The sequence below is a fragment of the Myotis yumanensis genome, unplaced genomic scaffold, assembly GCF_028538775.1.
Source record: "Myotis yumanensis isolate MYYU_CA2020_CCGP unplaced genomic scaffold, mMyoYum1.0.hap1 SCAF_1, whole genome shotgun sequence".
Taxonomy (NCBI): domain Eukaryota; kingdom Metazoa; phylum Chordata; class Mammalia; order Chiroptera; family Vespertilionidae; genus Myotis; species Myotis yumanensis.
In genome coordinates, this window is record NW_027223752.1 from 15,418,745 (window position 1) to 15,442,417 (window position 23,673).

Below are 23,673 nucleotides of genomic sequence, written 5' to 3' on the forward strand. Positions count from 1 at the left end.
GTATGTTTTTATACTTTTAATACATATGTATTATATTCGTATTATTTTGCATATTTTAAGGTTTCTATTATAATGTATTATTATAAAATACTAGAGGCCCGATGCATGAAATTTGTGCAAAAGTAGGCCTTCCTTCCCCCACTGCCGGCACTGGCTTCCCTCCCACCATCCGCAGGCACCTGGGATCCAGGCTTCCCTCGCAGCCCTGGCTTCGTCCAACCTAATTAGCATATTATGCTTTTATTATTATAATGTCCGATGCTTATCTCCATTATAATGTGTAATATTATTTTTGCATGTTTTAAAATTTCTATTATAGTGCATAACATGATACATATATATATTGCATATTTTTAACTTCCTATCATGGTATCATACTCTGCATCTCTTTCTGCAACTTATAATTTTTCACTACATTACATTTTTTTAAATTAGCCCCTCTTGATACACACAGCTCTAATTCATTCAACTAAATGGATTAATAATGTATATGAACATCCCCAAACCCATCGACCTGTCCTCCTATCAGTGGAACGCTAGATTGTTTTTAAGTTTGTCTTTTTTATTGTCAATTGTAACCGATGCAAAAAAGTATATAAAACCTAAGTGCACAGATAAGTGGATTAGCACCAGCAGCAGGCCAAACAGCAGCTCATGTAGGCATCTTAGAAGCCTCCTGTGTGTCCTTTCTTAACCACAATCAAGAACCTGGAGACCCTGTGGGTTTGTATCCAACTGTCTTTTCTTTCTACGCATTCTCGCCCATGCTATCTTGCCTTCTCATATGTCCAGTTATCTTTGTGTGCTGGATGCTTTATTAAAAAGTTATTTATAAAAATAATTTGAGGCCTGAAATGTTATCTTCCTCCAAAGAGCTTTCTTTTTTTTTTTTTTGCTGGGTTCCTGGAGGCACTAGAGGTACAGAGTTACCTTAAATGTACGAAACGAACTTTCTTATCTTGGGCCACCAAAGAACTTGACACCCAGCTGTGTCCATAAGAGGGCAAGTTTATTTCTGAGTTATCTTTACTTTGTGGTTCTGACCAAAAGTGTATGTGAGGGTGGGCGTATTAGACAGAGTTCCTGACAGAGTTCCCACTCGTGATAGATCCTGGATTGTGACTTCTGTCCCCCTAGCCTGAATCTTCCAGAATTTTGGCTAAGTCTTTCAGTCCCTTCTTCCAGAGAGGCAAACACCTACCTTCAGGGCTAGACTCACATCTCTGCATTCCTCTGCTCTCCCAGATCTGAGCCTGGCCACTCTTCTATATCTGGTTAGCATTTTAATGCTTTTAAGAAGTTTTCAAAAAATATTCTGTTCACTTTTTTAAACTTTAAGTTAAATGGGAGGATAGGTTCAAATTGTCTACTTCATCCTTATCAGGGAGGAAGGCTAGGAATTTTTAAATGTGTAGGTTATTTCGTGAGAATAAGCCTCTTTATTATGCTGGGTCCTCATCCATGAACATGAGCTGTGTCTCTATTAAACATTGTTTAATAATATTTTCTGGTTATCTCCATAAAGTTCTTGCAGATTTTGATAGATTTTTTGTTGCCACAATAAATGATATTTTTAAAGTATATTTACTAGTATAATCATTTGTAGCTGAATATTAAGGTAGGTAATTTCTGGGTATCCATTTGTACCCAGCATTCTTGCTGAACTCTCTTATAAAAGTTATAAAAAGGTGCCAATAGATAGATTCTCTTTGGTTCATTTATAATCACATATCTACAAAAAGTGAGAGTTTTATTTTTCCTTTCCTTTCCAATATGTTGGATTTTTCTTCCTGTCTTACTGAACTTAGTAGGACACGCAGGACGAGAGTGAATAGGAGCAGCGGTAACGGGCATCCTTGTCTTACTTATTATTGTAAAGGGACTACTGCTGGCACTTCACCATTAAGTATAATGTTTCCTAGAGGTTTCTGATTAACAGCCTTTGTCAAGTTAAAGCAGTTACTTCTATTTCTAGTTGGACAAGAATTATCGTAAGTGGATGTTGAATTATAAAGAGTGTTTCTTTTCTATCTGCTGAGATAATGATAAAAGTTTTTCTACATTAATCTGGTAACACGGTGACATAAATAAGTGTTCTAATAGTTAAGCCACTATTACATTTCAAGAAAATCCTCACTAGGTCATGAGGCTTTGGTTTAAAAAAAATCCTTAATTTGCTATTATTCCTTCAGAATTTTTGTATCTTTGTCAGGTTAGTATCAACTATCTATTGGCCTCATAATGTATTGCAATACATCTTTTAGTACTTGTTTCAGTTAAAAATATATTAGGAAGTTTCTAATTTTCCAAATAGTTTATTTAGCCTTCACTCTTAAATAATAGCTTAGCTGGTAGAGAATTCCAGGTGAACCATTATTTTTTTTCTCACAATTTTAAAGACATTTTCCCCATTATCTTCTGGCTTCCATTGTGCTGTTGAGAAGTTTGTTGTCAGTCTATCTACAAAGTGTCTTTTCTTTTGCTTGCTCTTAAAAAATTTTATCTGTCTTGGTTGTTCTGTCAATTTGTACATTACTTATGTAGTCTATGACATGAGCAGGTAAATTTTTAGTTTATTTGTAATACTTTTAGTGCTCATTGTGCTTCCTGAATCAAAGCATTAATGACTTTCATCAATTCTAGAGTTGCTAAGAAACCTATTTTCCCTCTCTGAAACACTTCTCTTTCTCATCATGATCTCTTCATCTCTTTGCTGCATACTATGTAGTTTCTTCAGTTCTACTTTCCATTTTACCAATTCCCTCTTTGGCTATGTCTAATTTGCTGTTTAACCTGTCCATCAAGTTTTTTATGTCAGTGACTATTTCATTTCTAGACTTCCTACTTTTTTCAATTCTTTCTGGGTGTGTTTTTTTAAGTGACTAAATGTCTTCTCATGTTTTTAATTCTCCTTTGCCTGATTATCATTTAAAGTATGTTTTATAATTTCTATCACATCGTTCTAATACTGGAAATCCTTAGGGGGAAAATAATCTTGCTGTTTGTTGACTGTTATCTAGCTCATGGTGGATTATTTCTTCATATGATTTATAATTTTAGATTCTGGCTCATGTTCATCAGGATTTTATTTGTGGGAATCCTGTTAGGCCTAAGTCGAAAGCATATCCCTCCAGAGAGGTTTGAGGATTGACTTCAGGTTTGCATCTGCCAGACTCTCCAATGCTATTCCTTGCTCAGCACCTATGTTACTTGGCTTTTTAGTTCAGAGCATGTAGGTATTATAAATCAAATTCTAAACATGTTCAAAGGTAGGTTCATGCTTACTAATTCTCAAAGTTACTATAAATCTTTCAGTTCTTAGATTATACAGATCCCATTCTTTGTCACCTCCATATAAGAATATATTCTTTCCCAATCACCCTTTCACCAAATGGATAGCCTGTCAAGGGTCCTGACTTCCTGCTGGGGATGACTCCGTTCCAACTCCCAGCCTTAAACAGTCCCAAGACCTCAGCTCCTTTCTCTGTGTGGGCTTTAAAACTCAAGCCACTAAGTTGCCGAAGCAAGCACCACCGCCCCTTCCCTATCTCGAGACTTCTACACTATCAGCTTCTATGCTTACCCTCTGGTTCTCAATGTCCTCTGTAGTTTTGTCTCCTTTCATTTTTATAAAATTAGCTCTATTTTAAAAATCATGTTTATTTCATCCAGGATTTCTGGTGCTTAAGTGGGGCAGTTTTCAGGTTATCTAGGATGCCAGATTGGCAGAAAGAGAAGTCTCCAAGTCCCTTACGTTTCCATGCCCTTTCTTTTTATTAAATATAGAGAAGGCTTGATTAGACACTGCTATTTAACAATTTCCGATAGTTTCTCATTATCTATGAAGTAGGTGGGAACACCCTAGATTGAAGCTTTCTGTAAGTAACATTCATTTCAAGTTGAAAAATGAGAAAGGGTGATGACAGTAGGATGTGGGAGGCCCCTAAAGTTATGATCGATTATGAGGGGATAATAATGTATAGTGAGTATTCAAATCCAAGAATATGTTGAATTCAAATTGGTGGAAGTTCCCCTGTCATTAATACCAATACTGGACAACTTAATAAATTCAAACTCATTGTGGTTCCTCCTTTGGAAAATGCACTAATTTCAATAAATCAAGCATAAAGAAAATGACTTTTAAATACAGAGCATCTTTTCATTCTATTTGGTGCTGTGTCCTACAGATCTATTTTTTTTTTTAAGTAAAATGAAGGAAAAGGTTATTTTTCAGGAAGGATTTGAAAATAGCCAAAATGCTGATTATTTTGGTAGTTAGGAAACATATCATTCCAGACAGAGTAATGGTTTATAATCAGAAAGCCTAAAGAGAGGATTATCACGGAACACTTAACATGGCAGAGTGGACACAAAATGGAAAGAAATGAGACAACTATGTTTTAAATAGAATTAAAGCCTTGGTATAAAATTAGATTTTCATGAGGAAAATAAAGGGCTTACAGAAGTGAACAACATGAATAAAGGAGCATTCTGAACATTCAAGAAAACAGCAGAAACAGAGACCCCATTGAAAATAAACTTGGAAATTGGAAAGTAAGATTTGCACATTGTCCGTAAGGACAGAAATGCCTCCTGCTTTTCCATTAGCGTCTACCAGCTCCAACAAGGCTGCTATGTGCACTGGGCAAGCAGTAGTTTTCCACTTCGCCAGCGGTGGGGCAGGGGATCTAAAGCTAATGCAATAGAGAAAGCATTATTAAGGCAAGATGACAAAAGATGAGATTACAATCTCGGAGGCTGAGAACCCAGCCCTGGGGAGACAGATAAATGATGAGAATTAAGGAGCTCTTCACAGGCTTTTACAAATGACTGCCTAATTTTTTTCTACTTTGGGTATAAAATAATACATAGTGATGGCTAGCCCATTAATCATGGGTGAACTTGAGAAGGACTTTAAGAGGTCATTTAGACTGTTATCTCATTTCAATCAAAATACCTCTTCTCTTGTCCAGCCGGCATGACTCAGTGGTTGAGCATCAACTTATGAACCAAGAAGTCATGGTTTGGATTCCTGGTCAGGGCACATGCCCGGGTTGAGGGCTCAATCCCCAGTTGGGGCATGTAGGAGACAGCCGATCAATGGTTCTCTCTTATCAATACGTTTCTATCTCTCTTTCCTTATTCCTTCCTCTCTGAAATCAATAAAAACATTTTTTTAAATAGTTCTTCTCGTCTAAACTATATGATTCTCAATCCTCCAAACTTGCATATTTAAGACATTTTATGTACATACTAGAGGCCCGGTGCATGGATTCATGCACTGGTGGGGTCCCTTGGCCTGGCCTGCAGGGAACTAGCCAAAACCAGCTCTCTGACATCCCCTGAGGGGTCCTGGATTCCAAGAGGGTGGTTCTCGGGTGACGCACTCTGGAATCAGGCTCCCTTCTCCCTGGTTCCAGGTGCATCACCTGAGACCCACAGTTGCCAAGTCACCACAGCTTGGCAGCTCCTGCATTGAGCATTTGCCCCCTGGTGGTCATTGCGCATCATAGCTACTGGTTGAACGGTCGAACAGTCAGACATTTAGGCTTTTATATATGTGGATGTAAAGTGTTTCTTTCCAATGATATTTATTAGACCTCAGTAGAATTACCCATTTTAAAACTATATTGAAGCAATTAGCCTAACAGGGATTTGACACAACTATGCACACTTACCTTAGTGAAAGCTCGGTAACATAAGCCACACACCTCCACCAGGTAGGCCAGAGTGAAGACAGCATTCTGAATTACAAAGCTGAGCAGTTTTGAAAACGGTTCCAACAAACTCTGCAATGAGATAGGGGCCAAATAAAACCCATTGCTGACTCTTTCATTTTAAAAAGTATTAAAGTCTTATGATACTTTAATGGGATCACTCTTTTCTTTTTATTTAAAATCTGTTGCCAGGTGGCTACTGTACCAACGCTGTTGGTCTAACGAGAACAGAACTATACCTTCAATCAATGGCTTGAAGAGCATGGTTTAATCATTTTATTGCTTTAAGAAAGCATTTTTTTTCCAGACGGCATCATTTTTAAACCCACGAAGTCCAATGCTATCCTCATGTGCACCCCAGCTGCCGAGACTCGGAGAGGTTTGCATTAGATCTCCCACTCTATTGCTCAGAACCCCTAGGACTCTGTGGGTTCATCAGATCCAGCCCCTCTCAAAGTTTGTCACCTCAGTTAGATAGCACAAACCAACCCTGGCATGCGAGCACCAAAGCACGATTAGCTTAGAGACAATTCATCATGACCCAGCTTCCTGCCAAGGTTAACATCAAAAAGGCATTGTCAGTTTTGCTTTCCCCATCTGAAATCCACCCATAAAGGGTCAGTTTTAATCCATATGCTTTCTGAAGCCATTTAGAAACATTTATGGAGCACTAACTAAGTATCAGGCAGAGTTAGATGTTTTCATATAGTTTCTCTTATTCAAATTCCTTATAACAATCCTGGGGAGACAGTATGCTACAACAGGTAAGGACACAGGTCTAGAGTTTCACACACGTGTTTTCAAACTCTAGCTCTCTGTGACCTTGGATAGGTGACTTAATCTCTCTGGACTTGGTTGTCTCCTCTGCAAAGGACAGGTAACAATGCCCTCCACGTCACTGTATTGTTGTGAGAATTAAAGGGGATAAGCCCTCCATCACTATTAGCTGTGATCTGCTTCATAACTCTGAAGCTTCAGCACCCCTATGCTGCAGCGGAGGCAGTTAAGCAGGAAGTAACTTGCTCAAAGCCATGCAGATATCAAATGGTATTCAAAACCAAACTCCAGGGCAATTTCCAGAGGCAGAATTGCTCTGTGGGGAAGACAGGATTATTTAGATTGGGTTCCAAAAGACTCCCAGGCCATTATTCCCACTACCTCTGAACCTCTACAGTCCTAACTGTCTGGATTATGAAAGTAATGCCTGCTCCATGTGTAAATGCAGGATCTGTAGAAAGTATAGATGAGGAAATAGAAGTCATCCATAATCCTACCACCCAGTGATAACATTTTGTTATATTTCCCTTCTTTGTGGCACACAAGTTTATAAGTTGAAATCTTACACATATACAATCCTACATTTTGTTAATATAATAATAAAAGTAATGTCCAATGCTACTTAATTCTTCATAATCATCCATTTCAATGACCACAAAGTCCGTTTCATGATAACATCCCAATAAATAGATTTTTGCACAATATTTGCATTTTCTTCTTATTCCTTAGAATAGAGTCCCAGAAAATAAATGACTAAATCAAAGGATATGGTCATTTTAAGATCCTTTTTCCTTATTGATATAAAAATGAATTCATTACATGTGAGTTGCCCCTGAGGGTAGGAATTATACCTTTAATTTGTTTGTATTCCCCACATAAACCCATGTAGTACATGCCACATAAAATAAATCTTAAAGAGAAACGCTTTGAAGAAGTACTGCTGATTCAGCATTCTTTGCTCTGTATAAATGTTGCCTTGGATGATGGATGAATGGGGACAGGAATATGTTTCTGTTGATATATAACGCATCCCTGCTTGCCAAGAAATAAAGAAACCTCAATTCAAACCTACATAGAAATTTGCTGTTTCATCCAGCAAAGCAGCATGGTGATGGGGCGATATGGTGCAACGGAAAAATCAAGGAACTTGAAACCAAAGGACCTAAGTTCCACTAACCAGCTCTGTGACCTTGGCCAAGACTTCATCTCTCTGAGCCTTTCCCTTAACTGTTAACCAACAGATTACACCAAATGATCTCTTTGCAGCTTTCCAGCATCAACCATGAGTCTGTGAAAGCACATTCAAGGTAAACATTACAGGAAATGTGCCTTCTTGGTATATTAACTAATAGTCACAAGCCACTGCAGTACCAACTACTGCACCATTGCATATAACGCAGCCCAGAAAGGAAGCCAGGAACGCAAAGGCGAACGGGACGCAGTGCTGGAATTCATGAAGCTCAGTCTTACCGGGGAGACGTCGGTACAATATAAGAGCTAATTCAGAGAGCTCTATCACGTACTGTGGGATATGATATAGGAGGAAGTTGCTACAGAGAATATGAGCGTTTTTCATTGAAATTCAAATTCTCATTATGAAGATTGAGAAGTTCGCCTCACTGACAAGGATATACAGCATTTCAGGTAAAGGAAATGGCCTAAGCAAAGGCAAGGAAGTATGAAATTAAATAAGACTATAAATGCAAAGCAGTTATCACAATGCCTGCCATCTGGTGCGTGCTCAGAAACAGTGGTTGTTGTTTTGATGATGATGATGATGATGATGATGATGATTATGAAAATAGGCAGGAGGCATGGGGGGTGGGACAGGTAGCCGAGGACTAAATTGGAAAGGTAGGCTGGCAAGTTAATGAAGTACCTTCTTCTTATGCCACATTAAGGCATTTTGGACATTACCCTAAAAGAAATGAGAAAGTATCAAAGATTTTAAAGCGAGGAATTAATGTGATGAGATCTGTGTTTAGAAGGATCACCTTGTTCGTCGTATGGAGGATAGACTGATGGACATGGCCCCAAACTAAGAGGACCAATGATTAAAAATGATGCTGTGATATAGTTAAGCTCTTCACACTGGATACTTTGAAGGAGACTGAAAGTGAAGCGCTCAGCACGCAGTGACTGCCTCTTCAGCACTGCCCGTGCTTGCTTTGCAGGTGAAAACATAACTAAATACCAACTGGTTTTGTCTGTCTGAAACATACATACCCTTGTGGCATTGGTAGAGGGGATCTTCAAGAGGCAAATCATAATTCTCAAACTGGAATCTAAAGAACACTGTGAACAAATACGAAAAAAGTAAAAGTCGGTACCCTTCTTCATATATCTTTGCTTCATATATTTCCTATAAGCATTTACGTTAGGAAACAAAATCTGAGATATAGCTGCCACCTCATCGTTTTCCATGCCATATATTCATGTTGATAAACATCATTCTTGGGTTTTAAAAAAATGTATTAAACAATGTTAAACAGTTAAATAATTAAACATAGTTCATAAACTATTTCTCAAAGATATATCCCTAAAATAAAATCAGATAGCATTAAAGAATTGGACAAACAGACGGACAGATGGACGGATGGATGGATGAACAGATAGGTGAATAGGTAGATATTAAATGTGCCCACATCTACACTAATTTGTTAAAGGCCATGTTGAAAAGAAACTTAGATCGACTTAAAACCATTAGGCTTATTAATCCAAATAAAAGCCAGTTTCATCTGCCCTTCCTCTGCTACTAAAAGACATGACAAAAGCCTGGGAGAAATCAATGTGTCTCTCTCATATCGATGTTTCCCTCTCTCTTTCTCTCTCTCTCTCCTTCTCTCCCTCCCTCCCTTCCACTCTCTCTAAAAATCAACGGAAAAAATAGTCTCCAGTCAGGATTAACAACAACAAAAGCAGAAGATAATCAGAGAAAGCTCCCAGATCTGATCTAGCAGGGCAGTTTTCACACATGTTCTGAAGTTCCAGAAGTATTTCGCAAGTATTTCCCAAGGGAAACGTCGGTCTATTTAATCTGCTCAATATCCATCGGAGTGGATGTGACATTTACATTACTTTGAACCAGGGGCTGAAAACTGGCTGTGCATCAGGTCCCTAGAGCGTTTTTAAAATCAGGAAATAACATTTTGGAAAACATGGGAAGATCAACAGCATGAGGCCTGCATTCCCACAGAACAGTTGGCTGGAGAGGAGTAGCAGCTGACCCTGTGGAAGGGACTGGTGCTTTCCAGTTTGCAAGGGTCTGGACTCTTCTTATTCCTTATCTCATTTCACTCCTATGGGCAGTCAGGGTGGTCCCTGTGGACAGGACTGAAGGTCACAATTTAGACTTGTCAGTTGTTTGCAACTGGCAATACGTCCAACTGGTCAGTGTTCAAGTTTAATTTTTTTTCTTTTTGTTAATTTTCACCCAAGAATATTTTTCCCATTGATTTTTTATATAGAGAGTGGAAGGGAGGGAGGGAGGGAGGGAGAGAGGAAGGGAAAGAGAGAGAGAGAGAGAAAGAGAGAGAGACAAACCGCAACTCAGGTACATGCCCTTGACCAGGAATCAAACCTAAGACCCTTCAGTCTATAGGCCAATGCTCTAACCACTGAGGATACTGGCCAGGGACCAAGTTTAATAGTTTGACTATAGCATCAGCCTATCAGCATTTGAATTTACCAGGCTAGCCCTACCCCTCCTCTTAAGCAACAGATGGCTCTGGATGGCTCCCTGGTCCTAGGGAGGTTCCGTGTGGCCAACTTAAAACGTGTGTACTTGATTTCCTACATGTTCATGTGCAGTAGCTATATACGTACATGGTTTCAAAGTACTAATCCTTTTGCTTGGATTTATTCAGCTAGTCCACACTTGTGGGTAGACAAGAATCAAAAGATGTGAGAGATAGTAAAGATCTCAGTACTCCTGCTTCTCACATAACTTCAAACTCAAAGAAAGCAGCGCCAACTTAAGGGTCCCTGGATTATCGACCTTACAGAACTTATGTGGGGGTCACATTTACCAAATCTGCCAATTTGGAAAAAGGTATTATCAGAGGTGATTGGTCTTTATAAAACATTTTACATACATGTGATACTCAATTTAGAAGAGGAGCTGCCAACATGTAACTTCACCTGTCAGATTAACAAGTGGTTCATTAACAAGTTGAATACTTCTAGCTGTGATCTGCATAGAGCACAAAAAGCTTGCGGAGCACATGAGGTTCATAGACATAGCAATGGTCACCACCAACACCTCTTCCTCGCAGCTGCAGAGCCCTGAATGCTTCAAGTCACCCCTGCTTTAGGACTCTAGAAGTCTGTTCATGGAAAGGACACTGGACTGGGCGTCAGGGAGTGCTAATCCTCCCGCTGCCACTGCTTCTCTGAATATGCAGTCCCCATCTGGAAAATGGGGACGTTGGAAAGGATGGTTTTCATAGGTCCCTTCCAGCTTCAACAGCATAGGATTCTGTTTTCACGTTTAGTGGGCTCATGTTGAAACTGTTTCTTAGGCTATCAGATTTCCAGCGAGGCCCTTGTGTGTGTATTCTTGGAGGGTGGGCTGGAGAGAGGAGGGTGTAAAGCCATCAAGAATATCATCTTGGTCTTGCAAGTACAGTATTCACCAATACATAGCAATCACTTCCATTTAGATAATTCTCTAAAGTCGAAGCTTTACATTATATGTCTGGTCTCCTTTTAGAGAAAACTACTTACTCATTTACCTAAGAATTTACTTAATATCCACTTGACAATTTTTTCTATAAACTGGAAACATGAAATCACTAAGTCAAAATGCTCACTGCATATAGCGGTCATTCAGAGAGAACAACCTAAATAATCTTCTCCACTCCAGGGCTAACAGAGAGTCCAGACAGCCCTTTATGAAACAAGATGGATGATCTGCAAACAGAAACAAGTAATTTAAAATGAAATCCTGGGCTCAGCTTACCTTCAGAGGCAAAACACCAGGCAGCTTGACAAAGAATGTCTGAAACTGGTTGCTGATTGTGGTCCAGAGGCTACTAGGAGAATCCATGGGCAAAGCTTCCATGAAGGTAGCAATGTTCTCCAAACAGTGTATCATAGCACCCCCTGCTGGTAAATTCTTTTTGTTATTTAGACCCTAAAAACAAAAGCATAGGCGATCAACTGCTGAAACAGCATGGGAATTTGTGTAGCTACTTGGTAAAGATCAATTTTTAAAATCACATATTCAGGCTATAATTGTATTGTGTGCCACTGTATAGGGTAAGCATTGCAATTGGCAGGAGTACAGAGAAAAATCAACACAGTCGGACAAATGTAGGAGGAAAAATTGTGATCATTGACTCAGTGTGAAAAGGTGAAATGTAAGTAAAAAAACATCCTTTAAAGATCTACAATTGGCATGGTTAGATGCTAAAGAGATACAATGAATGATGCTTGCGGGAAACTCTATTGGCCAGAGACTAAGAGTAATGACCAGCAGCAAAGTCCCTATGGCAACCCGCCAACACTCCAAGCTAATTGAGAGAGCTAATAAGCAGAGGACCTGAGACATGAATCCAAGTCTCGCAATGCAACAACTGAGTGGAGCTGAGAATTGACTTCAAGTCTCATGACAGTGATACATCAGATAAGCAGGACTTGAATCCGAATCTCGTGATACATTGAGTAAGTGAAACTGACACTTGAATCCAAGTCTCATGACACAGTGCACACTGCTCTACCCACCGCACCTTAGAAAGGTAGGAAGTTCTCAGAGGTGAGTTCTCAATGGTCCACCCTTTGGTTGAGGGTGTCGAGACGCTTTAAGTAAATAGTAAGTTCATTCAAAACCACAATGTCTAACTGACACTTGCCTAGGCATTGGCAATTTTTACATTAATTTTTAAACTTTAAATTATTTTAAATTTTAAATGAAAATTGTTTACTTTAAATTTTAAATTAGATGACTTTCTTCCTCAGCAGGGATTTCAGTGGGAGCTTAGAGTGTCATCAAAGCAGACCTACCTCCAGGAGCTGACTGAGAGCAGCAATAGAGCTCAGCTCATTGAAGTCCATCAGAGACGTGGCTAAGGTCCGTAAAAAAGTCCCATCTGGAAAGTGAACAGTCAGATTTACTAAGGTTCCGGTTTCCGGCGACCAGCCACGTCAATGGAGCCTGCACTCCCCACGGATGAATTACCTTTGATAGTGCTCTGGAACAGCTGCGGGAAGATGCCGTTGGGGGCCAGCTGATGGAAGATGCAGCGCAGAAACTGCTTGGCCACGCCTGCTGCATTGCCCGGAACCATCATGCTGGGGGTGAGCAGGGAAAGGAAAGACAAGGAATCGTGGGACAAACCGAATGAGGTTAGGTATTTATTTTCTTACTTATTTAGAGTTCAGGCATTTACATGTACCAACCCACGGATGGAATGTCTTACTGTCATTTTCATCCGTGAGTTGAAATAGTCTAATCACATAGAATCCTGCTGATAAGTTTTTAGAAAGAGAGAACCAGGAAGTGCCAGGGTGGCCGCGGGCTAATTCCAGTCACCCCCGTGTACAGATGTGGGTTTCGAGACCCAGAGATGAAAGGTGACCTTCAAAGACCACAAGTCCAGAGACCAGCAGAGTCAGGACTAGAACGCAGGATGAGGATCATCAGTAAGATCCTCCCAGAAAGTGTCACTGGCTACAAGAGAGAGCTTCTCTGAGAAAAAAATACAGGGAGGGGTGTGTTCATTCCTAGTGGGAAAGCTGGGAAGTTTTTGGGGGGTGAGGGGCTCTGGATTGGTACTTGTACAATGGATAGGACTTTGATGTGTGTGGTTTCCCACTGTACCCTCTGTACCATCTCTGCATGTCAAAAGAGGGAGCCACGGTGACTGTGTGGCCCTGGCCCTCAGATTCAAGCATTAGAAAGGATATTCCCAGAGTGATTAGGGGGTGAGTGACCAGAAGAAAGAGGAAACCAGCTCTGAAAAAGAAACTAACTACTGATACATGTAAAAACATAGATGAATCTCAAAAGCATTATGCTAAGGAGTTAGACACAAAAGAGTAATTCCATTTATATGAAGCTGTATGATGGGAAAAATTCATGATGGTGTTTGCCTCTCAGGGGGTGGAGATCAGGAAGATGCATGAGGGAACTCTCTGAGGGTGTTGGCAATGTTCTATTTGGACAGAGGTTTGGGTTATGCAGGTGTATGCATTTGTCAAAACTCGGTTAATGTATACTTATGATATGTGCACATTCTTGTATGTAAATTTTGCATTAGAAAAAAAACATAAACAAAAATCAAACTTTAGTTAATGGTAACTCTGCTGAAGAATTAGCATACTGGGGGAGCATGCTGATGTCTGAAAATTACTTTGAAATGCATTCACAAATAAAATGGATGATGACTGGATACATGGTTGGATGTGTGATAAAGCAAGCTGAGTCATATCGCTCCTCACTCTCTGCTTCACTCAGTACAAGTCGGACTTCTTACAATGGCCTCCGGGCTCTTCCTGGCCTGGCCTCCCATTCCCCCTGCCATCTCATCCCCTACCCCTCCTTCCATGCTCATTCTGCTCCAGCCTACATTAGTCTTGTTCCCCAAATACACCAGGTCCTCTCCTGACTTACTGTCTTTGCTGCTTCTTCTGCCTGGAAGATTCTCTCTATTAATCACTGCATGTATGCACCTCCCCTTTTTCAGGTTTTGTTCAAAGGCCACTTCCTCAGAGGCTGCCCTGACTATTATATCTAAAACACTACCCCCAGTAGCTCTCCATCTCCTAGACTTACTTGATTACTTTTCATAGCATTTAGCACTAATTGATATTAAATTACATACCAGTTTCCTCATTAATTTGCTTATTGTCTGCCTCTCCAACTAGAATATAAGCTCTATGAGAGCCAGGATGTGCTGTTTTGTTAACTACCATATCCTCAGTTCCTAGTCGTCACTCCATAATGCTTGTTGAATAAATGAATGTTACACATGTCTCACTACACTTTTGTTCATAGCACTCAGTCCTGTTTACAATTATAAACTCGTGCAGATGTTTTGTTCATGTTTGCCTCCAAGACAGTCTGTGAGCCCTACAAGGTCAGGATCATGTCCGTTTTGCCGAGTTGAAATCTAGCATCTAGCACAATGCCTGGTACAGAGTGGGCTCGAAAATACTGACTGAAATGAGTGAACGCGTGAAGGAATGAACGAAGGTGTGAAGAGAAAATGGACACGTGCTCTGGGGAACAGCAACTGAACTAACCATATTCCTTCCACGGTACACACTCTGCTGTTTTAGAAACAGGATGGACAAGCACAAAAGACAAAAAGAAAGTGAGATTTGGGCTCACTTTAGGACCTTACCTTTCTGCTTGATTAGAAAAAGTAGTGCTGGATGCCAATCTAGGAAGTAAGCAAACAGAGTCCATGAGTATCTGAGGCCTCATGAGGAAGTGCATGGTACTGCGGTAGGACCGCGTGGAGCTGGTCTAGACAGCGAGACATGTGAAACCATTGACAATTCCCTCGACCAGGGACAGAGGGCCCACACAGCGGTCAGGCTACAGGGTTCAACTTAACCTAGTTTCTGAGAGCTGATTTCTGCAACAACTCAGATATTCCCACGGAAATGCATACAGTTAAGTTGGTTTAATATCGCCCGGCCAATCTGCAAAATGGCCTCTATAGCCAGGCCAGAGAGGTGTCAGGATAGCATTTGGCCCACCCCACCCCATATTAACTCAAAATGCATTTCTTCGTATACAACCTCTGAACCCTAACAAACAAATCGCAAATTGTAAATGCCTCTCTAAGATAGTAAAATGAGTAACAGGGGTATCTGTCAGTTATTTCTTAAGTTGAAAGGACAAACTGAAAAATGTATTAGGATAAGTAATCATTATATAACATGAAGTTTTTGAAAAGTATAACTATATGGTTCTGTACACGTGGAAACAATCTATAGGTACAGAAGGAGAATATACTAAATTGGTAGGTATAGAAAAACATGCCATGATCAGTAAGATATTAAAGAAACAGCCTAGCTGGTGTGGCTCAGTAGCTGAACATTGACCTATGAACCAGGAGGTCATTGTTCGATTCCTGGTCAGGGCACATGCCTAGGGTGTGGACTCAATCCCCAGTAGTGGGCGTGCAGGAGACAGCTGATCAACAATTCTCTCTCCTTGATGTTTCGATCTCTCTCTCCCTTTCCCTTCCTCTCTGATATCAATAAAAAATAAATAAAAACAAACAAATAAAGAAAATGCTACAAATTTATTTGCTTAAGACCACAAGAGAGTGATCTGAGCCAAGAACACAACTGGAGAGAAATATAAGGTCCAGCAACCTGTAACACCAGACACTATTCCCAGTTGCTTTGGTCATGGGCCTTCTCATGCTAATGATACTACAGTGAAAAGATAAATATCGGCAAGTGAAATCAACAGTAATTGATGATGCAGTAAATGTGACCTTGAAGGCTGTACCTAGAAAAAGGGGTGGGTAATTTTTTATTTTATTTTTTACTTTTTTTTAAATCCTCACCTGAGGATATGTTTTATTGATTTTAGGCAGAGTGAGAGAGAAACATCGATTGGTTGTCTCCATACACACACGGCCAGGGATCAAACCTGCAACCTGGGTATGTACCCCTGACCAGGAATCAAACCCACCACCTTTTGATGTACAGGACGATGCTCCAACCAACTGAGCCACATCGGCCAGGGCAGGGTGGGTAAATTTTAAAGAGGATGTAAATAGAGAGCAAAATACAAAATCATTTGGAAAGGCTTGGGTGATAAATGAAAGGGTTGTGCTGAACTCCCATACTCATAGAACACCCTGGAAATAGTTCCTGTGGGACTAGAATAAATAAACCACTGTTCGTGCATGCACATGACCTCCTGTGGAAGAGAGGCATTCAAGGAAGCCCTGAATCAGGTGATTGCTGAATCTGTTGTATTGGCAGGTTTGCCGAATCAGCTGAGGTTAAGAATTCTGGAAACTTGCTTTAAATCAGGGGTAGAGAACATCCAGCCCATGGGTCGTATCATTTGGTCTGGCTCTGCCAAGGCAACAGCAGGCAGGACTCGAAATTCAATAAATCAAGGAGCTTTTTTCATAGCAACATCATTTTTAAGTTGATAATTCTGTATGGCCTGTAAATGGTGTTGTAAATATCCAAATGGCCCTTGGCAGAAAAAGGTTCCCCACCCCTGATTTAAATGCTCTCTCCCAGTCTCTCCAAAAGAGGTAGAGATTTAAATATGTGTGTGTGTGTGCACATATATACATATGAATGTGTCTGCTGTTTTTCCTTTACTTTTCTTTAAAGCTTGTGTTTCCATCTTAACAGTTGGCCATGCTTGAACCAGGTTTATTCTCTCTTAATGTAAAATCAAAAAATAAAGCCCCTCTATATCAATTACTACTTAGATCAGCTACTCCAAGGAGATGGTAACAGACTAGACCAGAGCAATAATCCTACGTGTTATAACACAGCAAAGTATTTGAGTAGAAATTGTGACCTGGCATTAATAAAAACTCTCACTTCCACAGTATTGTTGATAGTTGGTATAAAATTTATTCCATGATTATTATGATGAGGTTAAAATCAAGGGTTTAAATGAAATAATTCATTTTTTCTTATCTCCCCACCTCCCATGTTCATGGCTTACTTTTCATATTGGCTATTTGTAAGTGTGAAAGGTAGAATAGTTATACCATCTCTGACTTGTAGATACTCCTAAGGATACCACAGAGAAACTGGGGGAAGGGAGATAAAGTAGTCATATCTTTTTAGGGCCAAGGGGTTTTTCACGCTTTCCTGTTCGTTTTTAACTTGAAATCATAATTTCTTCATTAAAAAAATTAAATTTTAGCTCCATTAAGATTCATGCTCTTTCCCTCCCTGTAATACCAGGAATTCACAGAATCCAGTGTTTCCCCCTACCTCCTCCACAGAGAACTTGCCTAAGAAATCACTTCCACCCTAAACTTCTATAGCACTTACCACACATACCCCTCACTACAGCTCTTAATCATGTCCTAGCTTGTCTGGCTACCCAGCTGGCCCACACATCGCCGTCCTCTTCGACAACTAAGCCACAAAGCACTTGAGAGCAACAGCTCGGTCTAATGCCCACAGCCTACAGCGCCAGGCTTCGTGTCCACGCAGACTGGAAACGGAATACGTTCCAGTGGAATTTCAGTCCATCCTCTATACGTCGTTCGTGCTAGGGCTACAATTCATTACTGAAATTGAACTTCCTTTATATTCATAAAATACTTCACTTTTCTTCTCAGGTCCTATCTACTAAATGGAAGCTTCTGAGCATGAAACTTTTCAAAGCAGCGCACTCTAATCTTCCCTCGGTCGGGCTGAAGGAAGGCCCTGCTCCCAAGGTGTGTGCATCCTTCCTTGTTCAGAGTCAGAACTGTGACACTGCCACACTCCCCTCGGCTCTGCCCCCCACATGCCAACGCCCCAACCGCATTAAGTGAGCCACCCCAAGATTACAAAATGCCCAGAGAACCCTCTTAAAACCGGCAAAGGGAGATGAACAAGAATAACATCTCAAACCTATCAAGCGGTTACTCGGAACTTACACAGTTCTGAGCACTGTTACCTTCAGTAGCTCACAAAGAAACAGACAACAAGCAACCGTTTTCTTGGTGTGTTTTCCTCTGGCTTCACTCTGACATTGGGACTCGTGACCCTACACAGCTGGGAAATTCACCAAAAGTTTGGTTCATTCCGTTTTTTTTAATTGGTCTGAGTGGATCCCACCAATATCAAGCATCGATAAGATTACTAAATGTTGCCGAAACCGGTTTGGCTCAGTGGATAGAGCGTCGGCCTGCGGACTGAAAGGTCCCAGGTTCGATTCCGGTCAAGGGCATGTACGTGGGTTGCGGGCACATCCCCAGTGGGAGATGTGCAGGAGGCAGCTGATCGATGTTTCTCTCTCATCGATGTTTCTAACTCTCTATCTCTCTCCCTTCCACTCTGTGAAAAATCAATAAAATATATAAAAAAAAAATTACTAAATGTTTCACTTTTGAACTGGCAGCTTCTATCTCAATATATGAATTGAATGAGGCTCCTTCCCACCAAGCACCACAGAGGCCGCGCTCACCTCCCCACGGACTGCATGATGTCCAGCAGCAGCGGGGCCGCCAGGTCCGGGCTCAGGTGAATGAACGTGGAGAGGACCACGATGGCCAGCCCGAGCGTCTCCTCGTCATATTCCTCAAGGATGGCCCCACAGTCATGGCATCTGCAAGGGAAACAGAGAAGTGCTTTCCATGAAAGCCAACAGTGGTTTCAGCAGAGAACAAATCCCATACAGCCCTTCCTGGTGCAAGTCCCCCAAAGGAGGTCAGGAGTCTCACTCTAACAATAAATAGGAGACCCCGTGCCACCCTCACCATAGACACAGAAGCAGCCGGCACGCATGGCAGAGACCAGGAGGGTTGCTTTGACCACCGAAACATCCTTTCAGCTCACAAACATCTGGCCTACACATGAACTGACTCCTACAACAAGCGCCTATTGGACTAAGTCTACAGCTTCTCGCTGAGAGATTTCATGCGTGTGAAGGTACGGCTAGGGAGAGTCAGAAACGAGATATTTTTCATTTGCTGAAATGAAAAACGCCTAGACACAAATGGAAGCTTTCCTAAGCTTTTAAATTTAAAAATGTCCTATTTGGGGGTCAATAGAACACTCTAGAAAGCCTGGGGAGCCTGGAGAGCAGGCTCTTCTACCTCTCAGGTCAGTTTTATGAAGTCACCACGCCTACAGAGTGTTATATGTAAAAACACAATGGCACAGGGGGAGGGACTGAGCAAAAAAGTGGGGAAAAAGAGAGAGAGAAACACAATGGCACTTGCTCTTAACTGACTTACGACTTATTGCTCTTCGTCTTACCTAATGCGGGCTCAGTTTAATTCATCTCAACAAAGCCAACGCTCTTCTTTTCAGGCACAGCTGGGAGCTCTATAATGTGAAGGGAAAGCCTACTGGGAAGAGCAAGGGAACCCGAGCTATGATCGCTACCGTGACCCTTCCATCCAAACACTTTCTAAAGAATAGAATGGGAATGGAATAGAATAAAAAAGAATAGAATAGAATAGAATAGAATAGAATAGAATAGAATAGAATAGAAATATTTCCTAAAAATTGACTCTTTAAAAAGATAGGATTCACATTTGTAGCCAAAAGGATAAATGGAATGTAGACACAGGTGAGCAGGAAGGCAACTAGGAGAGACTGGACTTGGAGGATAACACAAGGGGAAACTACACCGAAGCAGAAGCCAGGAGTCCTCCTCCACAAGCAGCGAGGTGCCCCACATGTGGACACGCCTAGGAGCTGTTCAACACAGGCGCCATTCCTCTTCAGTGATGCCCGTCAGCTGGGGCCAGCGACATGGATCTTTGCACCAGCCCCTTCCACCCCACCTTCCTCTCCTTCTGTCACAAGCCTACCCCATTTGTTACTTGGGTCACTTTTACCAGGAAGTCTCCTTGTTCCAATGAGATCTCTCCAAACCTAAAACCCTGAATAAGCATTTATGTGCCAGGCAATGTCTAGGGAACTTAGCGAATAAAATACAGAAGACAGTGACCCAGTCATGCATTGGCCAGTGTTGTTCAGTGGTTAGAGCATCAGCCCATAAACCAAAGGGTCTCAGGTTCGATTCCCAGTCAAGGCATGTACCTGGGTTGCAGGTTCAATCCCCGGCCCCGGTCGAGGTATATGTGGGAGGCAACCAAAGGATGTGTCTCTCTTACATAAGTGTTTCTTTTTCTCTTTCTTTCTCTCTCTCCCTCTCCCTCCCTCCTTTCCACTCTCTCTAAAAACCAATGGGGAAAAATGTCCTCTGGTGAGGATTAACACACACAAAAAGAAAGTGTCTCAGACCCTAGGGAACTCACAATATATGACAAAACATGTATGTGCTAACGACTAAACAATTAAAATACCCCGTGATAAGTGGTAAAATAGATAGATACATCAAATACTATGGAAACTTAGAGAATGGCATGACTTATTCTGCCTTATGGAATCAGGGAATCCACCTTAAACTAGGTTTTGAAGCATGAATAGGAGTTCACCAGGCAGAGATAATACAAAGAGAAGGGCACCAATGAAATCACAGAGGAGAGCACACACCAGGCATGCTCAGGGACGATGAGGGGGCTTGACAAAGAGTTCCTGGCGAGGAGTGGCAAGGCCATACCTTCACAATCAAATGGGCCTTTCGGAAGTGAAGGCATTTGGAGTTTATCCTATAAGAAAGCTGGGGACATTGAAGGCTGACAAGCCAGGACATAACCAGTTTGAGATTCAGAGAACAGATCCTGCTGGTAGAATGGGAATAAGGATCAAATCTCCAACTTATCCCAAAATAGCAATTTGAAGCTTCTGCTTGAGGGGTTTTATTTGTGTGAAATTATTGTTGGAATCATTGGTAAGTGGATATTATCTGCATTCGTCCAAGTTTTTTAAAATGACTCTGCATAAGAGGACGCTACCTGCTCATATGCTGCCGTGTTTCTAGAATAATAAATGCATACCAACACTTATGGCTACAGTCACTTGAAGAACAAATTATAGTACGCCTCCTCTGATGCTTTCTCATAATCACAGGGAGCAAACTCTCAAATTCTGCAAACACCGTGAAGGAAGTGACTGTGTGCGCTTACTTGTCAGTCATCACCGTCGGCTGCTCATCTGTGAATTCCTCAGGTGCTGGCACGAACATGCTGACGATGCTGGGTGCCGACAGCAGGCTGGACTTAGTGGCCCCTGGGCAAGCAGCAGAGACAAATGGTGAGTAAACATCTGTTTTGTGGGGCCAGGAAAAGCCCCGTTCTCCTCTTATAAATCCTCCGAAGATCACATTCACAGGGAAGTGGCGTGGACAGCCAAACCCCTCAAGAGTAAAATGAATTCCAGATTGAGATTTGTTTCTGCTCATGTGGCTTTAAGAGCCAGACTCCTATCTCTCTCTTTGCTTCTTGACCTTGAAAAAATTAGAAAAAAGTGCAGGTGCCAATAAGGGTACTAGGACCAAGATGAAAAAGGGGGGAAATCTACTCAAGACTCCCCTAAATGAGTTATGGCCTTATTTGCTAGGCATAAATGGGAGCTGCCCTTACAATAGTGTTTCTAAAATCACAAATATGTACTAACACTAAAATGCTGTGACTTTGGGAAAGGAATAAGACCCCAGAACTCCACACCCCTAAGTAAGAGGAGATGTTTGAGCTGAGAAATATCCGGATGTTTTTTACTTTGGAAATTAATATGATAAGCCCCAAAGCAAAAGACTTCATTTTTCAAACTGAAACATTTAAAAATGAAATATCAAGTGTTTGGAAAGAATCAGCCAGTGTCTTCAGCCAATCAATACTACACAGTTTAAAATTTGGGGTTCTGATGCCGTCAGAGAAATCTGAGGCAGGAATCTTGGCAATATGGTCTAGTGATGAGTACATCTGGAGTAGGAGACTGTTCTCCGTCAAGAAAGCCAGCAGTGCGGGGCCCGTTTCCGGGAGCGTGGAAACGAGGCACTCCAAGAATCCCAGAGTGACGGTCCAGAGTCATGCTCTGCTCTACGGAACAACCCGAGGCTCTGAGTTCTCCAAGCAGGAGAGGAGGTGAGAAAACCCAACGGCTATGAAAGAATCTGTTTTTCATCAAGGAACTGGCAACGTGGTGCTGAAAAACAAAACATAGCTGTATGATCTTTCCTTAATCGGGGAAAGATGATGATGCAGAGAACTGGTTTCCAAAGGAACTGACATAAAAATTTTAGAAACCCAGCCAAGCGGGCAGGCAGTGTGCGTCAATCTGAGGGAGAAAACGGTATGGAAGACTTTGAAGAGGCACAATGCTGCCAGGCTGGCCAGGCTCCCTCGCCTGATCAAAGGCTCCAAATGTGCTGCTCAGAAGCCCGAGATCTACAGACCCAAAAGGCCAAGGAAAGGATCTGAAAATACCTTTATGTTACATTTAAAGAACCCAAGTGGAAATCCAAATTTTACCGCTTATTTATCAGCCGTTTCTGAGATGCTGCTCTTTCCTAAGTGCACCCAAGTGTATCAATAACAAAGATCTCCAGTTGTTTTCTTAAAGATGTAGTTTGGAATGGAAGCAACAGTATTTATTATCAGCATTAGTGTAAATTGATTAAGAGTAGAAAAGGCAAGAAGTGGGCCAAGATAAAAGAAGACAAGATTGATTAGTAAGTGGTAAAGAGCATGAAACCAAAATGTGGAAGTTTAAACCCAACACTCCACATACTTTTCACATTGACAGACCATGTCTACCAGATTCCAAAATGCCTGTGCTAAACATGGACAAATTCAGCCCATTAGATATATGGTGATATATGCACAGTCTCACCAGAAACATAAGGAATTGATTATTTTAAAAGCCTGAGTCAAGGCTTTGAGAAGATCACTGCCTGTTGTTATTATGCAGAAATCACAATTCAAGTCAAGAAAAGGGAGGGAATCAAAATCATTTGGGTGGTTTTAACTGATTTATTATCCAGTACAAACACCACGAACAGATATTTTTGACAATAGTAGCGTGAAGTTGTTTTTTCAAAGGACAACGCAGAATGTGTGATGCGATATTCCTGGCAGTCACCTATAAAAGCATATCGGTTAAGTTACGGGCAATGGTTCCCATAGGGCAACATTAGCTAGTGATGTGAGAGCAAAGAGCAATGTGCCAAGAGAAGGCGGGAAATGCAAAAGGAAGCCATAGGCCTCAGCTACCTTTCATTATAGCTGAGTCACCACTAAGTCTGCAATATTAGAGGCAGTCTCATGATCCCCCGTTGTTGGCAACACTTCTGGTGCCACCACCTATGGTTCCCCTACTAAATACTCAGCATGCATGCCATACAGAACTAGGAACAGAAATAGAAGGTTCTTAGAAACTTTAGAATAAAGAGGGGACCTCCTCCAAAGCCCAACTTCCAAGCTGGAGATTGTGAACCTGGGAGATAAGAGAAAGCATAAAGGATTGGTCTGTCTAAAGCAGCGGTTCTCAACCTGTGGGTCGAGACCCCCTTGGTGGTCGAACGACCCTTTCACAGGGGTCGCCTAAGACCATCAGAAAACACATACATAATTACATATTGTTTTGTGTTGAGTCACTCTGCTTTAATTAT

General features: G+C 41.3%; 1 protein-coding gene across 1 annotated transcript in view; it reads right to left on the reverse strand.

Moving 5' to 3' along the window:
- Nucleotides 1–23,673, reverse strand: part of LOC139010207 (protein unc-79 homolog) — a 224,189-nt gene that overhangs the window by 34,361 nt on the left and 166,155 nt on the right. The window contains 8 exon segments of the mRNA XM_070414385.1: nt 5,679–5,789; nt 8,721–8,789; nt 11,455–11,628; nt 12,498–12,583; nt 12,673–12,785; nt 14,840–14,878; nt 18,616–18,756; nt 21,191–21,293. Coding sequence (XP_070270486.1) covers nt 5,679–5,789; nt 8,721–8,789; nt 11,455–11,628; nt 12,498–12,583; nt 12,673–12,785; nt 14,840–14,878; nt 18,616–18,756; nt 21,191–21,293 — 836 coding nt within the window.